At 41.7% G+C, this 25,593-nt stretch overlaps 5 protein-coding genes across 5 annotated transcripts; 3 read left to right on the top strand and 2 right to left on the bottom strand.

Annotated features, from left to right (window-relative positions):
* Positions 1-1,782: 1,782 nt before the first annotated feature.
* On the top strand, positions 1,783-4,180 carry JR316_0009572 (Cleavage stimulation factor subunit 2; the record flags this gene model as incomplete). The annotated part of the gene is made up of 7 exons (XM_047895272.1): positions 1,783-1,841; positions 1,907-1,965; positions 2,542-2,888; positions 2,976-3,458; positions 3,578-3,658; positions 3,732-3,765; positions 4,122-4,180. The coding sequence occupies 7 exons, from the start codon at positions 1,783-1,785 to the stop codon at positions 4,178-4,180; spliced, it is 1,122 nt and encodes a 373-aa protein (XP_047744991.1).
* Positions 4,181-4,762: 582 nt separating this feature from the next.
* Positions 4,763-7,842, top strand: JR316_0009573 (uncharacterized protein; the record flags this gene model as incomplete). The annotated part of the gene is made up of 5 exons (XM_047895273.1): positions 4,763-4,903; positions 4,955-6,302; positions 6,352-7,290; positions 7,454-7,743; positions 7,822-7,842. The coding sequence occupies 5 exons, from the start codon at positions 4,763-4,765 to the stop codon at positions 7,840-7,842; spliced, it is 2,739 nt and encodes a 912-aa protein (XP_047744992.1).
* Positions 7,843-11,455: 3,613 nt separating this feature from the next.
* On the bottom strand, positions 11,456-13,957 carry JR316_0009574 (uncharacterized protein; the record flags this gene model as incomplete). The annotated part of the gene is made up of 3 exons (XM_047895274.1): positions 11,456-13,067; positions 13,130-13,722; positions 13,769-13,957. The coding sequence occupies 3 exons, from the start codon at positions 13,955-13,957 to the stop codon at positions 11,456-11,458; spliced, it is 2,394 nt and encodes a 797-aa protein (XP_047744993.1).
* Positions 13,958-15,052: 1,095 nt separating this feature from the next.
* JR316_0009575 (Brefeldin A resistance protein) lies at positions 15,053-16,528 on the bottom strand (the record flags this gene model as incomplete). The annotated part of the gene is made up of 7 exons (XM_047895275.1): positions 15,053-15,184; positions 15,258-15,519; positions 15,572-15,597; positions 15,662-15,992; positions 16,051-16,190; positions 16,325-16,334; positions 16,389-16,528. The coding sequence occupies 7 exons, from the start codon at positions 16,526-16,528 to the stop codon at positions 15,053-15,055; spliced, it is 1,041 nt and encodes a 346-aa protein (XP_047744994.1).
* A 6,735-nt stretch (positions 16,529-23,263) lies between these two features.
* JR316_0009576 (uncharacterized protein) lies at positions 23,264-24,235 on the top strand (the record flags this gene model as incomplete). The annotated part of the gene is made up of 6 exons (XM_047895276.1): positions 23,264-23,324; positions 23,382-23,572; positions 23,663-23,707; positions 23,763-23,787; positions 23,878-24,065; positions 24,122-24,235. The coding sequence occupies 6 exons, from the start codon at positions 23,264-23,266 to the stop codon at positions 24,233-24,235; spliced, it is 624 nt and encodes a 207-aa protein (XP_047744995.1).
* Between the last annotated feature and the right edge of the window lie 1,358 nt (positions 24,236-25,593).

Consider the following 25,593-nt stretch of genomic DNA (forward strand, 5'->3'; position numbering starts at 1 on the left):
GCGACACGTTATCGCAGACTACCAAAATAAACACAAAGCCCGTCCTCGGTTCACTATCGACAGCTTCGAACCCAGAGATCCAATTTTTTACAGCCACATCACCGGAGCTAGAGCACCCCGTAAACAAACAAATACAACTTGTACTTCGATTAAAATGGACATTTTTTCCAATGTTTATATAAATTTAAACACGAAAGTTGCCGAACTATTACGGTTTTGCCATAAATCTGGGTCAGTTATTCATTCTGAGGGTACCTACCTCAACCGTCCCAGAGCACCCAACGAAGAAGGCTTGTGCCGATCTGTCAGTTTCGTTAGTGACATGAGCCACTTACCTTTCGTATCTGAGATGCATTTCAATGGCCCTGTTGATACAGACGTTACCAGAGTCGCCAAAGACCTGGTGATTTTTCAACCAGGTCTTGACGTTGATCCTGGAATGGCTTCAGTCTCGCATTCGCAGTCTTTCATTTTAGATTTTGATAATGGCATTAATAGTCTTTCCATGTAATTTCGGACATTCAAAACAGACTTTTTGTTGTTCTGTACTAGTTTGGGTTACTCTTGAGAGATGATTCGATTTCAATTGGTTATCCTAGTTGAACCTATAAGAAATAACAATAAAAAGTATAGTATTCGTATTCTTGACCATCAAAGAATATTTTCGCATTTCAAATTGAGTCTAAATAGAGAGAAAAAGACAAGAAATTCATCATACACGGTCATCAAATAGTACCATTACCGTACTTTTTTTTTTTTTTTTGCTATAATTTGGTCGGTGTCGATCGACTGATTGACACCCACAGGGAGAGAAATTTCCATATTTGGAAGTACACCTGCTGAGAAGGTATGTCCGGTTTCGCGGATTTGATACCCAAAAATCAACAGAATTCCGGACAAGCCCATAGAGGAGCTCCCCGGGGAGGGGAGAGCTTCAAAGTCAGACTCAAAAATTACGTAAATGATAGACCGTTGTAGATCATTTTCTTTGGTTTTCTCCGAGAATCATTGAATACGGTTTGATCGGTCTGGCGAGCATTTGCGTTTTCTCGTAAATCGAGAGAAGACAGCTAACACGGAGCCAGTAGTCATCTGAGTCCCGAGTCCTTTAGCTAAACTTTGATTTGTATACAGTCTGGTCAATTGAACGAATTTCGAGATGACTCTGATTTTACATAATCTGAGATTGGATGGAACAAAGTATCTAGTTCGTTGGCAGATCTTGCGTAGACTATTCAACGGCATGTTGAAGTATAAGTTACATGATGATTCTGATGGACTTTGTGTATGTATAGTAAACGGTGAGAAATGATGGTTGACGCCGATGCGCTGACAGTATATAACCAAATGGATTATTACTATTGTTTCTTGATGGGCTATCCTGTTCTGTGGCGCACTAAACATATCGGGTTGTATGGCATCTGTGAAAGGCGATGAACGCACCGTGCGAAGGTTCGGATATCCTTCGGTAGACGAGTTTGGAGTGCGGACGTTCCCATATACATAGACATTCCCGTCTACAAATACAATTCTACAGTCATCGGGTACGTCGGTATATTCCAGGGTCACAAGATACGTCTACGGTAAATCAATTGATTGACGACACTTGCTCTGCATTTGATATATTAAGCTCCAGTAAAACGTTTGTACAGTGACATTGTTATGTCTAACAGCAAAAGTCGTGTGGTGTTTGGTGCGTATTTTATTGGAGTGCTCAAATCCTTTTCGTCTCATTTCTCTGTCCGTATTGGTGACCTGTAAGTTGGCAATGTGCCTTTTAACATGACAGAAGAACAAATTGTGATTATTTTCAAGGCTGTTGGTCAGGTTGTAGGATTTAGGTATCGTATTTCGTATTCTTGTTCGGGAGAGGTTACAACTAAACTCTATACACTCTTCTATACAGGCTCGCCTTCGACAGAGACACAGAAAAACCAAAAGGTTATGGCTTTTGTGAATTTGCAGGTACTTCTATCTCGCTTCTTCCTGCCTATCAACACGTATTATGTCTGATCTTTAAGTTTCTCTTTTATTCATTCCTACACTACTTAATGGGATGCGATTATATCAACTCTGTTGTCACGATTGTCTTGTATGTCTCAAATACACCCAAACGCGTGAGTGTCGAATTTCGAATTACTTAACTTACCCAGAATTAACCTCACTCCTCATATCCACGAATTACAACAATGTGCCGCATCCTTTTTCGAATGATACATTCTTCGTGAAACCCAATATATTTCAATGTGTGTACAACGCACTAATCATAACAAAAATCAAATCACGGCTTGTTCTTGGCTCGATTACCTCGAATACTGCGACCGTTATGGTTATGTGTATACCCTATATCCATTGAAATCTCCTTGATGTGAAATCCTTTTACCCGCGCAATCAGTTATACTTTACTGTTATGTGCGTATCAAACTTTAATTCGCGACCCCATCCCGTTGTCCTTGTATATCAACACCGAAACTGCAAACTGCATTGTCTCTGCTTCAATATCTACCACACGTACGCGACACTTGTCTTTTCATGTCAAAGATCACGAGACTGCTCTTTTGGCTGTTCGTAATCTCAATAATACGGACTGCGGAGGTCGTTCATTGCGTGTCGATTTGGCCGATTTGGACCCTCTTCTGGAAGGAAAAACGACTGTTAGAGGCCGTATAATGGATAGGGGTTACACTGGGTCATCCGAATACCGTAGCCGAATGCATTTGGATGCAAATGACGGGGGTAAAGGGCAGTGGAATGACAATGATACATTTTTAGCGAATATCCCACCTGGGATAACCATCCCGAGTGGTGTTTCAGCACTTGACCACATTAAATGGATCGTGGCTGAGTTACCGGAGAGTAAAGTTCGCGAGGCCCTGGCTCAGATGAAGGTGAGCAACGGAATTTGAGTTTCTGTTTTAACGTCATTGTTTGCGGTGTTTTGTATTGATTGGAACCTTTGTCTTTTTCATTTTCAGGCTTTCGTGATCACATATCCTGAAAAAGCTCGAACGCTGCTCATTAGGTACCCACAGCTAGCCTACGCACTTTGCCATTCCCTCGTACTGAATCGATTTGTTGATCCAATTATGATTGAACGTATGCTCGCTTCCTCGCGACGACCCGCTGCGGCTGGTAGTTCTCTAACTCAATCTCCAATCGACCAAGGACCAACAGGTTCAGATAGCCAATACCCACTGTATACGCCATACTCCCCATTGCATGGCCTGCATTATTCCTCAAGTCAGTTGATGCCAACGACACGGGAGCAATCGTCGATTGCCGTAAAACCCCATGCGCATGCCCAATATCTCCTTGAGTTACATAGGATCTGCCACGACCCGTCGTTGTCGCCTTGTACCTCCCCACTTACACTTGTCGAACCTCCGTTAATAAAGCAGCAACAACAGCTTGCGCAAATAGCAACGGCATTTGTGGAGATGGATCCAGAACAACAACGTGTGAGTGTTTGTTTACTGACAGGTTGTCTTATGTTTCCTCATGACTTGTTCCGTTTTACATGCAATTTTCTCTATTCTTTTCAATTACACTGTTGTGGTTGTGAATGGGAATATTATAGGCTATATCGATAGTGTTGGGTATGACTCAGGAACATATCGACAACATACCCGAACCTGCAAAGTCGCAGATTGTGCAGGTGGTACGTTGTGGTCCATATCCCTTTTTTTGAATGGTTCTGAACAAGCCCTCTTTTCCATTAAATTTTAGCGCAGTCACTACTTATCACTGGCGGGGAGAGCGACGTGAGTGTGTAATGTGGCACGACTTGGTTAGATCTATTGTTACCTTCTTTTGTTTTTACCCTCGTCAAGCCTGACGATACAAATGTTTCACTTTCACTGCTGGCGCTCATCAATTTTTACGTCGTAAAAACGATATGTGAAAATGATAATAATATACCGTTCGCCTTTATTTTCGTGCTCGCCAGCCGGCTCGCCCACCTCATCACTTAATATTTTTTATAAAAAAACTATATTATGTATTCATTTTCCTTTCTTACAATAATCTTCGAACCCTTTTATACATTTATCAATATCTTCCTGAATGCGTCTGAGTGCAACCAATGTCTGATGTCCCATTTTGCACTTTTCTATTTCGGCCAGATAAAGCCTATGTGCTGCGTCCTGTTACGAAATGTCAAGCAATTCTTGAAGAGCTATGACATCGGCATGTAGCCCTAATTGCGCCAAATCCTGAGTGCCAATAGCCTTTCAGATATGTCCAATTTTAAAATCTGTATAGAAAAGCGGATGCTTACAGAAGGTTTGGTGGGAGAAGTAAATGTGCCTCCTTTATGGGATGCGGCGGTCTCCATATGTGTGTTTTCTTCCTTTTCAAATGCGAAAGTCAGTACAATAGACACAGGACAAGATGAGTATATAGTACCGATGCCATTGTCCTTTCTAAACCCATCCTTTTTTATGTTCATAGGATTCAAAAGAAAGAAAAAAAAACGATTTATGTCTTCAACCAGATGGCAAGGCACCAAGTACTCTTGACCACCTGGACCACTAATCAACCTATAACCTCTCGGAACTGGCGAAATCAAGATGACACTAGTAGTAAGAGTTTTTTTGAGGAGGCATGTCAACCAGACAATCGACCTTACAAATTGATTGAGCAGTGCAGAGTCAATGCTGATCGAGCATGCCGGCGTCAGCCGCGAGAAAATCATTTTAGCTTGTCAGACATTACAATTCTATCTTTCCGCTACGATACAACCTCAAATCCAAATCCTTCCATAATGTCTGAATCCACTGAGCTCCAATCTATCCATAATCTATCAACGTTCCAGGAGGCGATAAAGATACTTGATCAAAAAATTCGGAAGAGCCTTGTCGATGGTGATGTTGCTAAAGTTATGGATTCGCACTTGGAAACAGCAGTGAGTTATATTCTTTTTACATGTTGACCATACACCGAGACAACAATTTAGAAAGCGGTTGCCACAACCTGCGGTCGCTTCAAGGAGGAAAAAGAAAAGCCCCAGTATAACTTCCTTTTCGCCTTTCTGAGTGCTTATGGACACGCTTTCCGCAAGAGAGAGCATCGCAGCCACGAGTTTCTCGAATACTGCCAAAATCTGCAACGTGAGATCGATGATCCGCACGATGAACCAGTACAGAAGCCCACATTAGAAGGCAAGGATGACCAGCATTCAGAAGTGCACGTTCGCCAAAATGTGGATGGCGAGGGCAGCCGAATTCGCCAAGACTCTGAGGGTCCAAGACGCACGACAAGAAAGTCTCGACACCAAGTCGCCAATAAGCGCTCGCGGTCTAGTAGCGCTGAGAAAACCAAGACAGTCGCAGAGACAATCGTCAACGACAGTGCAAACCATTCCGCACTCATTAGAGAACCGTCACCTCCACTTAAGAAACGTCGAGTGCAACAGGCCAGGCAAGCCAGCCCCGAACTTCCACCACCAAAAACACTTGTATCTATTGAAAACTCAAGCGACAACAATAACGAAGATGGATATGTTCCATCAGATATTCCCTCTAATATCAATCCGCCAGACACTCGTGTTATAGCACCTGCACCCTCGTCGGACACTTCATCTGGAAAACGAATCACACGAGCCATGGCAGCAGTAGCAAAGGGTCCAACGTCTACTGAAAACTTTGGTCGCAAACTTACTCCAGAACCCGCCCCACATTCCAACGTTAAAACGAACATAAAGGTGCAAGGCCGCTCTGAAACAAAGCAGGATCGCACACCTCCTGTTCCAACCAACTATGTCCATCTCCAACCCTGCGCTCAGTGCGCAGATCGCAATATTAATTGCCGTGTCACATATAAAGGGTACTCTTGCTTTTATTGTGGTTCGCATCGGGTTCGCTGTGACAATCGAGGGGATACTATTGTGAGGAGGCTGCCTGAGGCGAACGAAGATATCACAGGTCCTGTTGAAGAAGCTAGAAAACATGGAAAACCATTGCATCGCCAAAAAAGGCCTAAACGCGAAACCGGCTCACCTGAACCAGATGAAAATTGTGGCCATCACGACCCTCAACATCACTCGCCGGCGCTGAGAGATCCAAAGCACAGCAATGGAAAGCAACCTATATCCGAGCAGACCGCAGACCTCAATTCTTCCCAAACCAACCAAGACAAACATCCTATGGGTAAGGTACATTATCAGTTTGTCTACACTGAGGCTAAGATCAAAACAGAGAACGTACTCAAATCATGGGAAGCCATACCAAGGTACACCGCACCACCCAAAGCATCGTCTAGCTCACTTCCTCCCGAGAAATCTGCGAGAGCGGCTAAAGACATTGGTAAGAATTCATCCAGTATTATGCAAATTGTATGCTTACATCTTTGTAGAAGAATTTGCCAGGAATTGGGAAGCATGGGTGGCAGAAGATATGGCGCGAAGTGAAGCTCGTGCTCCAGCAGGCCCACTACCTACACGGCCGACATATATTCGCAATTGGGAAGACAACAAAGCAGATGCAGATAATGAAGCTTACCCTAATGAAGATCGCCTGGCCCGATTAGAGAAGAATATCACTAAGATGAACAAAGTCATGAAGCGAATCGACAAGCAATTGGCTAATCACGACCATGGCTTCGACTATATTGCAGCGAAAATGGCGTTTTCCATGGCTGCTATAGACATGCTCTCAAACAAATTCGAAGTCCTGCATTCCTATCATAGTGATGTCCTTCATAAATTAGTCGGTGTTGAAATAACGATGGAGAACATGCACGATGATACCTACCACAGAGGGGAAGAAGGTCCCTGCCCATTTCGCCGCGGGAGTACAAAGGACCAAGGAATTCAAACTGACTCTCAAACCAAAATTCTTGACAGCAAAGGACTTTTCTCTAAGTCTTCGGGCAAGGTTGGTGATGAAACCGGGATTGGCGAGAACGGTGAAGAGAGCGAGAACGGCGAAGAGGGCGAGAACGGCGAAGAGAACGAGAACGGCGAAGAGGGAGAGAACGGCGAAGAGGGCGAGAACGGCGAAGAGAACGAGAACGGCGAAGAGGGCGAGAACGGCGAAGAGAACGAGAACGGGGAAGAGAACGAGAACGGGGAAGAGAACGAGAACGGCGAAGAGAACGAGAACGGCGAAGAAGGCGAGAAGGGCGGACAGGACGAACAGGGCGAGAAATTTGGTGATAAGGATTCGGATTCCTCGGCGGAGATTGATGCTGATAAGATGCCCTACATTCCTGTTCATTCGCGGGAAAAGTTAGAAGCCAGCCAACACCAGTGGTATGGAGGTACTTCGGATCAACCCATTGACATTGACTTTTGTTTGTAATCTATCTATTATCGTGCAACAAGCAATCGATGTGCTAAGACGCACGGGTGAGCGTTCCTCACCTTTCTACACTAGGATGTCTACTATGTACTAAGTACTAATTGACATTGACTTTGGACAATGTAATCCCGCTTGCCATCACATCTCGCCCAAAGACACTGAACTCGCCAAAGACCAGACTGACGTCGCCACCAACTTGAGAACATCAGATCAAGAAGGGACCTCGCATGCAGAGTCAAATGTGGCTGAGGTTTTTGGCGAAGAGGACGTTTCGTCAAATCTGGAAGCTCGCCACGGCGAAGAACCCACCGATGGCAAGATGAAAGATGAGAATATCACAGCAACACTATCCACAAACAATCTCAGTCTTGTCAAATTCATGCATTCAAATTTCCGCGAACCCCACCCTCACACCACACCTTCAACATACACCAATGATGATCTGGTTCGCCAGGTGGTTTCCAAACCCCAATCCTGTCATCCACTTTCCTTATTTCTCAAATAATCTTCTTCCTTTTCCCAGACGAGCACAGGAAGACGATGACGACGATAGGATAGAGTATTAGACTCTTCAAACGATGAGTGTAAAACATGTAAATTCACCATAATACAACCTTTCTGTTGAATCTACAAAAATTCACTACTAACTATGAGAATTTTACTTTCGGTCCGCTTCCCTTGTACCTGCAGTTTCTCGGTCTCTTTTGCAGCCAGATCGTCTGATGTAAGTGCCTTTTTGTTACTCTTAGCATTAGTGGTGGTGGTTTCCTTTCCATTTCCATTTTTCTTCTTAACTGAAGGCACGTCGACAGAATCGACGTTTGCCAAGTTCTTATCCTATTTCCAGTCGTTCGTCATTGGAATTTGAGAGGCTTCTGCATTGACTATTGCTTTCTCTTTAGATTGGGATGCCGCTTATCCTTCCCTGTAAGAGGCTAGAATCCATGAATAGTTAGTTGATTACACTGCTGGAGGCCATTGATATACGCGAAATAAAAACGAATCAAATACATGTTTTGTATATTAACATCTCGTTTTGTTTTTGACTTTTTTGAGAAATATGCTTCGGAAATCTACAATAGGACAACTTAAACATTAGTGATTTCATTCTTTTCAGTCCAGTCTTTGTCTTCAAGTTAGATGGAGCTATTACAATCTTATAATATACTGGATGCTGCCCCTCCTAAACGACATGTCTGATAAATTCCAACGGAATTGATCACAAGGACTCGTATCTGCCGTGCGTAGCAACGGCTCACCTTACAAGTAGGGTTACAAGAGTTAGGTAGCGTTGCTAGATTTTCTTCGATAGCCAGCTAAGCTTTGAGAACGTACAAGGAGCGGAGAGAAACCAAATTTTCGAGGGTAAATTTCCACTACCGCTTTCACAGACTGCCCGACTACTTATATACTAGTTCTATTTACGAATTTTTATCTACCGGCTTCATGAACAAACAAAACACTGCTACCCGGTTGGTTGTAAGTTGAGTAACTCTTGTGTGATAGATACAAGGACGAGTGTGATAGGTAGATAGTGGAGGAAGATGAAATTGTGGAAAGGTATTGAGAATGAAAATGGACGATAAAACATTGGGATGGAAACGCCAGACAGGGGATGGGTGTGATTTGACTGACAAGCGCGCGGCGTGTTCTCACATGTTTGGCAGGGTTTGGGCGCCAAGGTGCTGGACTTCGTCGTTTTGTGAGTCTTGCATTCTGGGTGATTCATACAACTGCTAAGTCGTTGTTCCGCTCGCAGGAATTTAGCGGTTCCTACAATAAGGTAGATGTTGTCATTGACCCATGCCCGATTTACATACGTGGCAACAAAAGTATACGTCATACAGAATTTACCCAGTGTCTCCCCTTCATCATGAATAAACATACATCAGTCAGTGTCAGATTATGGCTTCCAGTTTGAAATGGTTGCGTGTAATCGCAGCTGGTTGCGCTTGTCCAATTGAATGTGTGTATTAATTTCCCTGAAAGATCTTTAAAGTTGTAATTTTAAACAAAATATCAAAAATACTCACCCAACACATACCTCAATACCAAAAGGTACATTCATCACCCAATGCAATCCCAACCTACTATCAAACACAGTCTCCAACAGACCAACTGTAAATGTCGATCTCTCCTTTGTACCCGAGCCTTTCCGGCGATGGCAATTCCCTCTGCCCACGGAAACTAAAAATAAATTCATTGAATGCGCCGCACTGCACGGTGACAGACAGGTGAGTTTAAAAAAAAGTAACACACATCAGAATGATCAGATATATCGGATCCGAACAGCGATTGAACAGCGTCACAGTCAAATTGGCGGATACAAGAGGGATCGTAAAGTTGAACTTGAACTTTCCCTTGCCCCTCTATCATTCCCCAACAGACAATAAGCCCTCCCATATCTTCCAGAAATGCAAACAATTCAGAGCAAGACAGAGACAGGCCAAGTACAACAGTACTATTCACCACTATGTACAACACACTAACAGTGCATGACATAGGGCGAGCGTCAGCTAAAAGCCATGCTTAACTCAGTATGCTTGAATAATGACCAAGCAGTCTCGGACATCGTCGTTAGTATTTCCAATACTATTCATGCACATTATCCTCATTGCTTCACAGAACGACATCATTAAAATTGGGCAGGATTGCTTAACATTGGATTTGCCACCTTCTCTTCAAGTTGAACAACGGAAATTGTTTCGTCAAACGGTGGGCACGGACTATGTGTTTAATTTGCATGGACCTTTACTTACTACAGTTTTTTTTTTTTTTTTTTTCCTACAGGTATTAAAAGCATACCCCGATATTTTTAACCACTCACTGCAAAATGATCAAAGTGAAAGACTTGATCTTGTGGAGCAATACATAATTGAGAGACTTGAGATGGCGCGCTATAATGTACGGAAGCGTAAAGGGGTGAGTAAATAACGGCCCTTCATCCTTTTTTTACCAACTAAAGGTGTACCCAACCCCCAATTCATTGAAGATGCCCGGACCAGCCCGTAGTAAACTTACCCTTCCTGAAATAGTTCCGTTGGTTTCCACATCGGCGAGTTCCTCAGATTCACGATTAGAGGAGAACGTCAATGGTATGTATGGTAATTTCATCATCCCAACCAGAGTTAACAGTGAGACTTCCAGCCTCATCGTCAGCCAATACCGTATCCCGCCCACCGTCGCGTTATGACTCGAATGAAAATGATGCAATTGCATCCTTTCTCGACTCCTGTTCCCCTTCCATGATACACCTTTTGCAGGACTTTCATGCCTTTGGGATTACAAAGCAAGAAATGATTTACGCTGTTTCTCGATGGACCCCCGACTATATACACGGCTTTTTGCACAGATTCGCCAATTTTTCCCAGACCAAGATGACAGAAATGGAAATCGAGTTATTACAAGCTCATTTCCTTCACTATTTCTAGGGTAAGACCACTTTTCGACTTTCCGAGCATATGCGAACCGAGCAGGGTCAGGCGAACTTGGTGCCTCTCTTTCTCTTACCCAGATTACACGTCTTGTATTTCTCACCGGTCCTACATTTTCTTGAATCAACCATGTTTCGCTTGACAATATCTCTTGTATTATCGGTAATTTACGTAGGCTATGTAACTTACTTAGCTTCTGATTTTGGTTCTTTGCTTTATAAATTCAGCCTGTCTTCTGTTTATCCTTTACTTGTTCAGAATAGTATTCCTTCTCTCTCTCTTTCTACCATCATCTCGAGTTTCTGTTGCTTGTACGTATACTCTACAACATCCCTCTGATACACAGAAATTTACAATTCCATCGAGTGTGTTAGTCTTTTCCAGTGTAACAGTGTGCTGTATGGTAAGACACAAGGAAAGGCCGTACTGTGGTCAGTGGTGCATGTCGATCCGTCGAATAGATGTGTGTATGGTCACACCTCAGCGGGTCCGGAGTATGTGTATCTGGTGTGCACAGGCTACAGCTCAGCGGACCCGGGGAACTGAGCGTCTGGTTTTCGTATTCAGCGGACCCAGGTTTTTCGCCCCGGTGTAAGCTAGTACGCCCATAATGGGGCGAAATGCAGCGAGCACAAAAAAAAAAAAATTAAATACTCTGTACTCTAATACTTCTATTCTATTCTGTCTAATGTTACAGAGGGCAAGAGATAGTTTGGTTAGGGCTTATTTTTGACGTCTTTGCCTCTTGGAAGGGAGCCCATTCAGATGGTTACTACTGCCCAATGAAAGACTTTGATCTTCATGAATATTGCTCGAGGCTGGTGGACGAGACATGACGTTTGAGGTACCTTGCAGTGCTGTGTTAGCACTATTATCCGTCGTTTGAGCGAGCCGTGTAATACCTTGAAACAACGCCCCCAGCTCATTTGGCGAAGCATTATGGCGAGGTGAATGGTTATTGGGTTGGTTAGTATTTTGCCAAAGTGCTGCAATGTCATTTGGGGACTGTGCAACGTAGGCACTAGGGCTCTCCGACAGCTCTGAGGCAGGTTTTAAGTCCCTGAAAAGCTCTCCTAATTCGTCCGGTGATGAAATATAACAGTTTGGATGATACGTGGGTGGTGTATCTTCTGTAAACCCTGAACGTTTATTGGGGGTCTGGGCCTCTGACCTCTTCAAAGGCTCTGGATTAGGTAGGATGTCCATAAAGAGTTCGCTTAATTCATCCGTCGAAGCAATGTGGCGAGATGGGTAGCATTTAGGCGTCGAATCCTCGCGCATTGTTGTACACTCTTGCGGAGACTGAGTTCCAGTATACTCGACATTTGAAAATGGACCTGAAGGTGGAAGAATACCCCTGAAAAGATTTCCTAACTCATCTGGTGAAGGATTAAGGTGAGGCGCATAGATTTCCGGTGAGGATTGGCGAATTACGTCGACTTGGGGTGTGATTTCCTTGTACAATGTTGCAGGCACATTAGAAGGCCGCGTTCCATTAATATCAAGATTGGGGTACAGGCCTGCAGGTGGTAGAATGTCCCTGAAAAGATCTACTAAATCATCTGGTGAAGGATTAAGGCGAAGTGCGCAGATTTCCGGCGAGGATTGGCGATCTACGTTAATTTGGAGCGTTACATCCTCGTCCCGCGTTGAACGTACATCAGAAGGTCGCGTTGCAGTAATATCAGGATCGATAGAGAGGCCTGAGGGCGGTAAAATATCATTGAAAAGTTCTCCTAAATCATCTGCCGAAGGGTTCAGGCGAAGTGTTTTGATTTCCGGCGAGGATTGGCGATCTATGCCGAATTGGGGTGTTATTTCCTCGTATAATGTCGCGAGCACATTAGGAGACTGTATCCCCAGTATCTCCATATCAAATGATCGGCCTGGAGTTGAAGGGATGTCCCTGAAAAGATCTCCTAATTCATCTGCCAAAGGAATACGGATGGGTGGGTGGAATTCGGGCGAGTAACTTTGGATAGGTTCTTGGATATGGGGCTTTATATCCTCGTACAACTCTGCCATTTCATCGCGGGACCGTGCGCTAGCAAAACCTGGTGATAGTGACGCTTGCATAGAAAGATCGCCCATTTCTTCTGGCGAACCACACGAGATATCAGGACCAGAATGGGGCGGTACAGTTTCTACAGGCACGGTGCCTTGATCGGTTTGGATTGATTCTGAGCGGTACAGCAGTGCAGGGGACGGAAGCGGGGAGAGACTGTAATCATCATCCAATTCTGACGGTTTCCAGTCTTTCGAACGGTGTTTTGAATCCCGAACCAAAGGCGGGTCATTGCATGACGTCGCACGTTGAAATGCCGGTGTTGATATCCTATTCTTAGGTGTTTCGGTATCAACGCCGCTGGAACGCTATTCCTCTGCAGAAACACGCACCTATCAACATAGTCAACACCTCCAATCTCCGTAATATTGTTACCCATCTCGGTAATGCCCATTTTCCAATGGTCCCTATTCATCCCTTCGGCCTTCGAAGCGTCATGCAGATTCCAGTATTCCTCTGCCTTTCTGAAAATGACACTCTGATGGCTCGTTTGAGCTTCAGTCATTACCATAATTGTTCGCCGAGCGTTCTGAAGTGGTTCAAAGAGCATTCGCTCTCCTGGTGTCATGGCAAACGAGGATGGAGTGATATCGCTACCAAGAGACTCAATAAAACGATGTTTATTTTCTATTCCTATTAGTTTCCTGTGGTGTGATAAACACTCGCCGATTGAACCATCGTCTATGACAGATCGCCAACTTGGCCTGAATTCTTCCCACCACGGTCTTTTGTAGCTCGCTACTACTTCCCCACGGTCTTCATCGCGTGTTATGTTAAGCGCTTGCACGAACTCGACGTTGAATTGCATGGGTAGATCCTCTGGAGCAATTCTCCCTAAAGAAAATGCCAACGAACGCAGCGTAAATGGTACATCAACAACTTGTCCCATTGATGTGATCAAGCCCACGTAAGTCAAAAAGTAATGCTGTAAAACCATTAGTAAAAGGTATCCCATTAATTGAGTTACTAACCAGTTCTTTTCGTAGGCATTTTTGGAATGGAGCTTGATCTTCCATCGGTTTTTTTAAAATCTCGTCCACCGCTCGTTTTAATCGTGATTCCCCATAGTAGACGAGCTCTTGTATGTGTTCGCGGTACTGCTTTGCCGATTCAGATGCAAAACCATGTAGATCGAAAGGATCGATTGAAGAAAACGTCATGGACGGTCACCGCAGATGTGTTGGACTTTTTCAAGATTCATGATTCAATTTTTTTTACGCTGAACCATATCTATTTTTAGATTAACCCCTTTTTATAGCCAGGCTTGGTAATACGAAATAGGTAATCTGTTCGCCTCGCCAAGTCACCCCACATGGCTGCTTGGCGATTGGCATAGGCTGCTCGCCCCTTTTGTACCACGTCATTAGCAGAGGCATCACCAGCCATTGCCGCTACTGCACTGTTCATCCACTATTTCTCCTTTCGTAGGAAATATCTCATCGTTCAGTCCATTTCGTACCCAAGAAGCATAGCCTCTTCTCGCCATCTGTGGAACTGTGCTCTGGCACGTAGCCAATGGACCCGTTTGACTTGGTGTGACGTTCCGGTCTGTTTCCCACACCCCGATAATCCTCTTTTTTATCTTATCTTTAATTTTCGTTTCTGTGGACTTCACCTTCGCTCCGTCCACCCGATACACGCACCCCGTTAGCTCATTTTCTTCATTCTATGTTCCTAATCCTTCATTCTATTCCCCTTGAAACTGACTTATACTCCACCTTCATGTGTTTCCCAATTAACCCTCTTTTATCTTTTTCTTCGTCTACTTCTTTTGGACACCTTATCCTTTACAGTATAAATACAGCTATGTAGTAGCTACAGAAAAGCATCGAATACAGAGTACTTTAACCTGTCTATTCGACCTCTAAGCTTCCTTTCGAAACCTTTTCCGTGTGCCGCTACGGAACTGCTATTACTCTCCGAGCCACAGTTGTCACTAGCGTCACACTTGGAACAAGGTAAGTAAAAATATCACTTATATTAAGGGATGGATTACGAACATTCTATCAGTGTTTCTGGATCTGTATCCTCCAGGTTAAAAGGTCCATTATCAGGATCGCCAATTCTTATTTCGCCGTTCTCCGCCACAATGTTGGGCCCATGCCTAGAAACCCTGAAAGACTTCTCCGTATTTGCGGCGAGTAGTGGCATGGAGAACGGACATGTTCTGGCGTGTGAGCCTTTGCCGAATCTCAGCGAAATGAATTGCAGGTCACCTCAGGTTGGAGAGGGTGATGCAATTCAGGCGAGCATTGCTATGGCAAACGTCGGTCGCGGGACTTGGCGAGGGTGATGCGATGCAGGCGAGCATGCCTTTGACGAATGTTAACACCTATGACGACGCAACATGTAAGGAGTGCCTGGATGAGCAGTGTCCTAACGTCATTCTGCGTTTATTTATATCTCCGAGTCCGATGTATTGCCATGCCTGAAAAAATGCAGACCGTAGGCATTGCGTACTAGGGCGATGGTGGTGTAGTAAAGAGGGAACACAACTCCAACAGACAAGTACAAATAACCAGCGCGACCAGATAGGAAGCGGGAGGTCCAGCACCAAACAAGGAAGTAAAGGCAGGATCCCAGGATGTTCCATGGCAGTTCAGCCAGAATTTGGGCAATGATGTGGGCGGTCCAGCTGTACATTCCGCTTGGGTGCTTCCTGACCTCGTAGATAGTACGGGTAGCGACGAAGGGAACTTGCAACATGTTCACCAACGGTTGACTGTAGAAATATTGGTCAGTTTCGTGAACTCAACAAAGTAATTGAAACCAACTTCAAGACGAGAAGCATGTAAACAGTCTAGTAAAAGGAGGTTATGAGATCGAAGATCAAATCCTAAAACGAACAAGACTTACACATATACAATTCTGAACGTTTTGTATACTGTCCTGGTTCTTGAGAAAGACAGACCAATGAAGAAGCCACCAGCAACATTGAGGATGAGCTTGGCGATGCGGTAATGGTCAGCAGCTCCTTGTTTAAATGACAAGTTCGATGACCTGGTTGCGCCATGGGGTGGGGTATTCAATCCTGAGATCAGTTTCAACAGCAGGTTGACTTCGTCCAATTGTATGGATCTCCTGGATTTCCTGCTCAGTCCTGACTGCCTCGGGGAGCGTTTCCAAACTTCGTGCCAGTTGATGCTGCTGAAGGCAGTCGCTCCGGCACCAATAACGTCCAACATATATTCGGCACTAGAAATTAGACGGAGATAGATCAGGATAAGGCATCAGTGTAACGGTTAAAAATAACGCACGGATTTTCTTCAGGAAGACATGGGCGAGCACCGTTGGAGTCGAAGTAGTGCAGCAAAGTTTCAGCATTGTGTCCAAGGTCACCGAAGTAGACTGTTTAGCCACCCTTCTCCTCAACAAAAGGAAGCGATCGAAGACCTGGTAAATTTTGGTCAGTCAAGGTACAATAAAATTGTGTCAAACGACGTACATGGAACAATTCAGCGAAAGGTTTTTTGACAAAAAAAAAAATCATTAAGATGGCAAAGAGGTACATCACCGCAGAAGCTCACTTGATGAATCCTAATGAATAAGACAGATCAGTATATAAATAATTGATAATAGCTGCTTACCTACGTGCATAGGATAGCCTGGCTTTGTTCGGCCAAGCTTCGCAAGAAGGCAACAATGTTCCAGGCACTCTGAGAGTCAAGACCAGATGTGGGCTCGTCAAGGAAAAGCAAATTCTGGGCTATCATAGAATAATTAAGATGCATGTCGACACGGGAGCTTCATAAACACGCATAGCGTGTACGAGAACCGCAAGCTCTAAATTTCACATTTGCTGTCAAAACTCCGGTGCGTGATCACCATCACAGACCCATACTGCCTCGGAGCTATCCATTGGCGTTCCTCCATTGCCTTCTTCAGCGCCGTGAATTAGCAGGACATTGGCATATTTTGAGTGTTTTTCTCCTCTACAACAGTTTTGACGGGCCAAAATAACCAAATCTACGCGTATAGGGTCCTACGTAGTCAGGTTAAACCATTTTTTGACCAAATTATGTATGGTCCTGATATCATTGACGCAAACGTCTGGAGATCTGAACATGTAGTCAAGTCGACGCTTCACCGAGAGTGAGTAATTCTGTGTTAAACCAACTGCCGTCAGTGTTAGACAATGTATTGTCTATATACTAGCTTGAATAACATACATTTTTTTGCATCTATATACAATAATGTGAATGAGACTCCAACTTAAATTATCCACCGGGGCGGTGTCAAGTCAACTCGTCGAGCTGTAAACGACGAAATTCAGCTTCATAAAACTCTGGCAAGTCAGAAATGCGTCCGTTTCAACGATTTAGCAATGCAATGGTGCTCTAGGGAGTCTTTATATTCCTAGAAGCTGGGATTTTGCAATTTATTCCACAGATTTCAAAGGTAGAAACGACTTAACAAGGTCTCCATACTGGGAAACCGATAGCTCGGAGGCAGTATGAATTTGTGATGGTGATTACGCACCTGAGTTCTGACAAGCGAATTCGAGATTTAGAGCTTGCGGTTCTCGAACACCGTAATAGCACCTTCACCGCGAGTTCGGCACCGATGGTGGTTCGTTTCCTTAGTTCCACGCCAAGGGATCCGACAATAGCGTTCCTTTCATTCCAAAGGCCATACAAGTGAAGGCATTGATCGACACTTTATAATGCAATTTAACAATTGAAGTGAGTAGAGTAAAAAGGGACTTGACCGAAAGATAAAGCGTTTAACTCAAATTGAATTATTTCAAAGTTCTAGTCATAACATCCTTAATTAAGAGTGGGTAGCCTTTGCTTTACAGCAAGGCCATAGGTCCTGGGAACGCATCAAACCGAACATGTCTGCTGATGTAAGTGGGTGATTTTCGAGGCTCCTCGTGACTTGAGTAATTCACGGAATGTCTAGCTATTTTTCTGTAGTCATGCCATCCTACGACTATAAAATGTAAATCAGTAAACCATTGCTATGGAACGAGGGGACTTTTACATACCATTTGACCCACTTATCAAAACTTATAGCCGGACATAGATAGCTTCATTTACGAACATATATTATGTATACACGGATTAGTACACTGAACAGTCTCGGAGAACTCTTTGATTGGTGTCATGTTAGATTAATATTCAACACTTATGCAATATCTATCCACTCTACGACTTTACCCGATTGTTAATGGTATTTCTATGTTCGTCCACAGGATAACCACAGCAACATTTAGAACTCTGTAATTAGAAGGAGTCTAATCCTCACAACATATACACATTACATTATTGAGAACTAATTAGTCATATGAAACACGACGCAAATATTCTATGCGAATGACAACAGAATCTATTGTAAATGACGGACTAATATAAAACAGAGTACTTTAACGCCAACCAACTTGAAAGCAACACCGCTCGTTTCCACTTGTGACAGCTAAACAATGTTCACCGCAATCGAAGAAACTTTCGCAAAAGATCAAAGGAACACCAATAACTTGATTACGTTTGAAACGTATCCATTCCCTTCAAAGCTAATAGAAATTGCTTAGTAAGTTCGAGCTTTACAAATTACGGATTGACTGAAAACTTCGAAATCGTCTAGCCCTCTAGATACAAGAGGCTTTATAGTACCGCCTACCTTATTAAAGGCTTACTCTAAGAGCCATGAAAAATTTCTAATGCCTAAATGCTTCCATGGAATGGAAACGAGTATCATCGTCTTTAAAAAGTCAATGCTGATCGAGTATACCTCCTCAAAAAACTCCTACTACTAGTGTCATCTTAATTTCGCCAGTGCCGAGAGGTTATAGGTTGATTATTGGTCCAGGTGGTCAAGAGTACTTGGTGCCTTGCCATCTGGTTGAAGACATAAATCGTTTTTTTTTTTTTTTTTTTTTTTTTTTTTTTTTTTTTTGTTTTTTGAATCCTATGAACATAAAAAAAGGATGGGTTTAGAAAGAACAATGGCATCGGTACTATATGCTCATCTTGTCCTGTGTCTATTGTACTGACTTTCGCGTTTGAAAAGGAAGAAAACACATATGGAGACCGCCGCATCCCATAAAGGAGGTACATTTACTTCTCCCACCAAACCTTCTGTAAGCATCCGCTTTTCTATACAATTTTTAAAATTGGATGGCGTAGAATCAGGAGCCATGTATTCCATGGGTAGCAGAACGTGTAACGTATTTGTAAGAGACGCAAGAGAGCTTGCCCTGTTCGGTAGCAAGTCACTGTCGTGAGTTATCAACTCGCGATTTCCATAAACAGTGAAGATGTACATATTTAGCAATGTGTGTTTATGACTCGAAGGATTCGTTGTCGATCGTTTTACTTGTAGTGGAAATAATCACAGGGTTACATCTTATCTCGTGAATTATCGGTCGTGCTGACTGTCATATATCTGTCATCGAACCTGTTAAGCATAATCATCATGACTAATGACTGATCCTGGATGATCCTTCTTCTCCGGGTAATTGGATGAACAATTTCTGTGTGTCGTTCTTGTCGACCCTATATGATGCTATTTTCTCGAACCATTTCAGTTATAAAGGTTCGTGGTTCAATTTATCGTTCATCTAATCATGTCAGACCCTGATATGTGTAGAAAAGGTATCCCTGTCGATACCGATAAAGGATACAGCGCGTCGACCTTTCACCGCATTGGTCAGTTCCAACGTCTTCTGCATCCTGTTATAAATGGAATCAGTTGTAGAGGTGTAGTATTTCTATTGAATGAACATTTAACATTCTGCTAATTTTTATTTTATTTATGTATCAGCCTCTATGATTCCTTTTTTAAATTCGTTCATATCTTCAAATATATTTGATACACTCAACTGTGTTGATTACCAGTGCGGCTTGCGTGATAGACAATCCGTTTGTTCGTATTCAAATGGTATGTATAGTACAACGCTCATCAAAGCGTATAATTCGAACTTGTTTGTAGAATCTAAAGCTAGTGGCAAGTCCTTTCTTGCGATAGGCACTTGCCAGGGATCCATCAAGGTCGTTGACGCACGACGGAGGTGTTTATGGGAACGTGGTGCGTTTAATTCTCTCTGGTCACAGCACTTCTATGTCGGTTTTTATTTTTCGTATTCCTTCCCTCGCGTAGAACCTAGGGGACGGCAAGTTATACGTCATCGGTCCTACATAAGCGATTTGAAATGGAAGAGGGATGATACATCGTTATTGGTTGGTACGTCTACTCATTCAAGGTACGTGGGAGACGATCATCCCGGTGCATTTGTCGTAAACGTCGAAGATCGAGTTATAACGCATTGGTTACACGGACATATCGAGCCGGTTAAATGTGTCATGTGGCATCCTATGAGCGAGTCGCTTGTGTACACCGGAGGTAGAGATGGTGCTATATCCCTTTGGGATTTACGGATGAATCCATCAGTTCGTTTATCTTCGGGGTCGACTGGTCTTAGGTCTGTCGCTACTATCGTTCATGCCCATCAGGTTGTAGGATCTTCTCCGGAACCCACCATTACGGGGCTCGTGTTGCAAGACACTGCCACTTATAATGTAATAAGTAGTTGTTCCGCGAATGGGTGAGTGTTTTATCAGACGATAGAAAAGTGTGTCTCATTGTCTTTTGGTAGTTTTCTTCGATTATGGGATCTCAGATCGACTAATACCTACCTCTCGTGCTCTAGTTTGGACCCGACCGTCTACAACCATCGCCAGTCTAGGGGTATTGTGTCGCTGGTATCGGGGGTCAAGGAATCGGACGGTACTATATTCGGACTTGGCACCGATGCAAGGATATATGTGTATTGTGTGTTGGATCTAAACGTCTACAGTAGCCAAAACCCATGCGACAGTCTCTGGGGGAGTCCATCATTTTATGTGAAATCGTCACTCTCACCGTGTGGTCGATGGTTGGCATACGGAGGAGGGCCTCACAACGGGGATGCTTTCATTTTCAGTGTTGCACGCGACACTCGATTAGATGTCGGACCCATCCACGCTGTGAGGTTGAGGGGGGGTTCGTCTAGCTCGTGTGGAGTGGACTGGTCCAGCGATTCATTGGCTGTCTGTGCGGAAGCTGGAAGGGTCCGTATATGGCGGTCCGACCCCGGGAAGCGGAGAGAATGTGAGATACAACCTGATATCAACAAAAATAAATGGAGTTGGGCTACGACTATTTCACAAAAACATGGTTATTATAATCGGATATAGGGTATGATATATGTAATTAGATATTAGATTGCGATGAATATCGGTCAGGTCATGGAATTATTAATAATAAAGTGGTACCATATTTCACGCAGGTCGGTTGGGTCCATTGCGGGTAGTTATCATTGCTGTTGGTAATCGAATGAAGGTTTAACCAAGGTTCATATTTCCGACATAAGTCAATACCAGTATAATGCAAAGTGACTGTAGCATGGTTCTGGTACAGAGCATAGGGGTATCGGTGCATGAGTAATCGATATACAGGTAAAGTATTGTTTGTTCACTGGTGCTCTACAGTAGAAACATACATGCATTTATATTTTGTGGCTACATCAGTGACTTATCAGTATTTAGTAATCTAATCGGACAAAGGAGATCGAATAGCCGACCTTTATCTGACTATGTAATAAACCTGTCACGTGAGCATACTGACTCGCCAACGCGTACCCTATTCATCAGATTCGTGTTCTAATATTGTATACTCGTTGATATTTGATTAACATTTTCTTTCATCATGGATACATATGAACCTCTGGTACTGGATATATAACGAGTATATACAGACTATACACAAATGACTGCATAGGAACTTTATTTAAACAGAATATTAATTTAACAAAAGATGTTTAAATATAAATATATTTTACTTACGGTACAATCCATGTCATGTTCTGTTCTTTTCCATCTGAGTCGAGAGGTTTTATGTGCAGAAGAAGTGTACACTGGAGCCCCAATCAGGTATAGTAAATGACAAGTAATGTTATAAACTTACGTGCATGGCTTGGTGACATTTAACAATCCCATAGATACATCTGCCTTGACCGTCAATATAAAAAATTTTTACACCGATCTACAAAAATTGTTAGTATAGATAATTCATAAAATAGATGTTTAACTAACAGGAAAGGATCCAGCGTCCTGATGAGTTTCATTTGCATTTGGAATGGATGAAGAAGTGTTCATACTGTAGTACGTATTGTATGATAGAAACGAGTAGCAGAAGATATCGGTAATGATTAGGCTGCTAAAAGGGTATATTTATACAGGATACAGCTGCTATGCCCTATACCCTGATGCCCGTAACCCTCTACCCTAAATCTTAACGATTTCTATTCGAATTTCTATTATTCTCATATGTAACTTAGTTTTAACTATTATTAGATCAATATTCTTCAGATCGAACTAGACCTGTCAGCCCACCCCACCCCTGCAGTGAAAGTCCTTGTCGTAAAACAAGCTCTCAAATTTTGCTTTATCTAATTGAATACATATATATTACTCATTCAATACAGTTCCAGCTTTACGTATATTTATTAATCATTTGATACAGCCCTAGCTTTACGTGTACTTACTATTCATTCAATACAGCACAGACTTACGTGTCCTTACGTGTATTTCTTACTCATTCAATATAGCACTGGCTTTACGTATAAAAATGTATAATACTAAATTAGTAAGTTTCTCTTGATATTGGTTATGCACTAACTCAAATGGAATAGAACAAGTATATATATATATATAACTAATGTTAGCAGTCAATTCTATTATATGTACGTTCTATTTATATGATTGATTTTTATCAAATCTATCAAATATACGGTCCAACTTCTACGGAATTAGCATGTTTTTGAAACAAGTATACAAAAGTTGTTTCATCATCATTTAGAATCTAACTGCATTTAAATTGTTTTTTTGTGGTCTAGCGGCCAACATACCTATCTAGCCGGTGTCTAGCATTTTAATTTCCGTAACCCTGCATAATGTATACTAATTTGGCAATAGTGTGATGTAACCTAAAGCAATATATTGTATTAATACAATGACAGTGGCGTTGATAGCACATATTGTATTAATACAATGATAGTGGCGTTGATAACACAGTATATTGTATTAATGCAATGGCAGTGGCGTTGATAGTACAGGACTATAGTAATGGAAGCAATTAAAGAAAACTAAAACAGTATTAGTAACATAGCAACAGTGATATTGATGATGATAGATTTGATAATAGTATCAATACTATAGTGATATATTAATAGAAGTATTCAAATGACATCGGCATATTACTAATTGCACTAATTGTATAGCAACAAATGCATTGAAAATTAGTCATTTTATTAAATGGTGAAAAAATGACACCATTTTATTAAACAGTGAGAAAATGGCGCCATTTTGTTATATTATATTAGTAATCTACTCTTGAGCTTGTCCTATTTAAAGCGTAAATTGCAATAACAAAGTTTTATTGCATCACATTCAAATCGTGTTTGTCGTTTATTAGTCCTTCTTGTCATTATGGACTTTCTCAATTTGAATCAATATTCGGAACTTCTTCCGCCATTTGATATAATATCAAGTAAGCAATTATATTATTTATATCTAAACATATTATACTTAAATCTAATTCATTTAGAATCTTTTGGCTATCTATTAAAAGACATCAATGCCGAAATCGAAACTGCCTTCATTATGAAATATGTTCCAATCAACCAACGTTGGACTGAGCTTGACACTTTAGGTGTCTGGAACAACCAGATCAAATGGAGGCGATATCAGCATAAATGTCTTATTGACCCATGGCATTATACTTTACGCAATTTTAGCGTATGTATTACATGTCATGCTAAAGAAGCAATATTTTCTGTATTTCCTTATGGATCTGATAGATTTCCTGGATACGGCACAATTGTCCAGGAATTTGTAGAATTTGGTTATAAAGAATATGCTATATATGCTTTAGTAAGTCATTTTACACTATATACTAATATTTTTATATTTATTTTTGCTATTTTAGGATGCTAATTCAGAGCTGATTGAAGGTTATTGTATTGAACCAATTACCAACGACATTTACTGGCCAACAAACGACGTATTTGTTGTTTCTGTTAGCTCTATTAGTTTTGTGGCAGCATATTACTTGCTAGAACCAATTCTAAGCAGCAAGTATGTGGTATATGTTGCACTTGTATCCCGTTTCATCGACAAAACAGACTGGAAGAAATTTTTGGAGTTTTTCAATATCAAGGATTCCGAGGATATTTACAAGCACATGACCACTATCCATATTTGTATGAACCAGTTTGAACGGGAAACAATGGTACGAAATTTATTATACTTTTATATGTCCTATTAATAAATATTTATTTTTTATAGAATCGACCTCTTTTGGTAGAGTGGCACAAATTGCAGTCAACCGCAGAATTTGTTTGGAAAATATTATATATTAAATATATGGATCACAAATTTGGTTATGATGCTGAAATATAATCTTTAGTATATAAATTATACATATACATAATTTTACTTTTTTTTTCTTTTTGACCAGAAATAATACAGAAACAAGCAAAAACAAATAAGTATTAAAAATTGATTATTTTGCAATGCAAACAATACAATTAAAAACAAAGAAAAAAAGTAGCACGTTGGTGCATTGTGTTTCACATACAAATATATTAAGTGATGTTGCGTGCTTAAGGAGAAGTCTTACAAAAATATATTATCTTGGCTATAAAAAGCCATAAGCCCTAAGAAGCTCTCTTAGAGGCTTGTCCGGATTCTGAAAGATTTTAGGCCAAAAATTTGGCATTTTATTTTCCATTTTTTATGGATTTGATAGCATTGCAGGCTAACCATTGTCTGGATCTGATGGATTTGATACTAAAACTGCAAATTATTAGGACATTTTCCAGTATTAAAGAATATTTGTACATTCTAAAATTCAGTTTAAATAGAAAAAATAAAATACAAAATCCATTAAATATGCCCAAATGCCTGGACTCGTAAGTTCAGGTTTAGAATGTTAGCATATTGTACAAAAAAGAAAATTCGGACATGTCTCAACTGGCCTAGATTGCTCTAGCCAAGTGCTGTCACCACAGTGCAGTGCAGTGACAGTGCAGCATAATTTTTAGCAGTGTGACACGCTTCACAGTTATCACAGTTTACTGTGAAGTACTGTGAAGTGACCAATGACGTCACACATAATCACGCAGTTCCTTGCCCACATACATAGCGTTTGTTACAGAAGATGGCTATGTCCAGTACTATTGTCTGATGTTTTATTACCTACAATTCAGAATTTATTTCTGAACATTATATCCCCTTGTTAGACAGTGACCAACCCATAAGTGTAGAAGAAAAACTGTTATCATGTAATGGATCCGACAAGATCCAAACAAGATTATGAGATTCTAGTAGAAAGTGTGATAAGATTAGATATACTCTGCAGATAAGATTAGATACAAAAACCAGTGTTTGTACTTAATAAATAAAACCATTTCGTAACACCTAAGCAACACTCTCAAGTCTCATTGTGAAAGCATAGACACATTGCTACATGTTTTTATTCACTTTTAAGTATAATATTGTATTCTTGCCACCCAGACTGAGATGTTTCTTTCCGATTGCAGAAAGTTTTATCGAAATTGCACATTTTTGAGGACAAAAATCTATTTAAGCTTTTATCAAGCTTGTGTAGGTTACTTAAAAAGTAACCTAGAAGAGAATTTTTGTTTCCAATTGTAATAGTCCTTCATTTTAAGGCCATACTAAATCATAATGTTGAACAGAAAGAAAGGGCAGGAATTGCATAAATGTCCTCGTAACCATGGCTTGACAAAATAACA

The sequence above is a fragment of the Psilocybe cubensis genome, chromosome 9, assembly GCF_017499595.1.
Source record: "Psilocybe cubensis strain MGC-MH-2018 chromosome 9, whole genome shotgun sequence".
Lineage (NCBI taxonomy): Eukaryota > Fungi > Basidiomycota > Agaricomycetes > Agaricales > Agrocybaceae > Psilocybe > Psilocybe cubensis.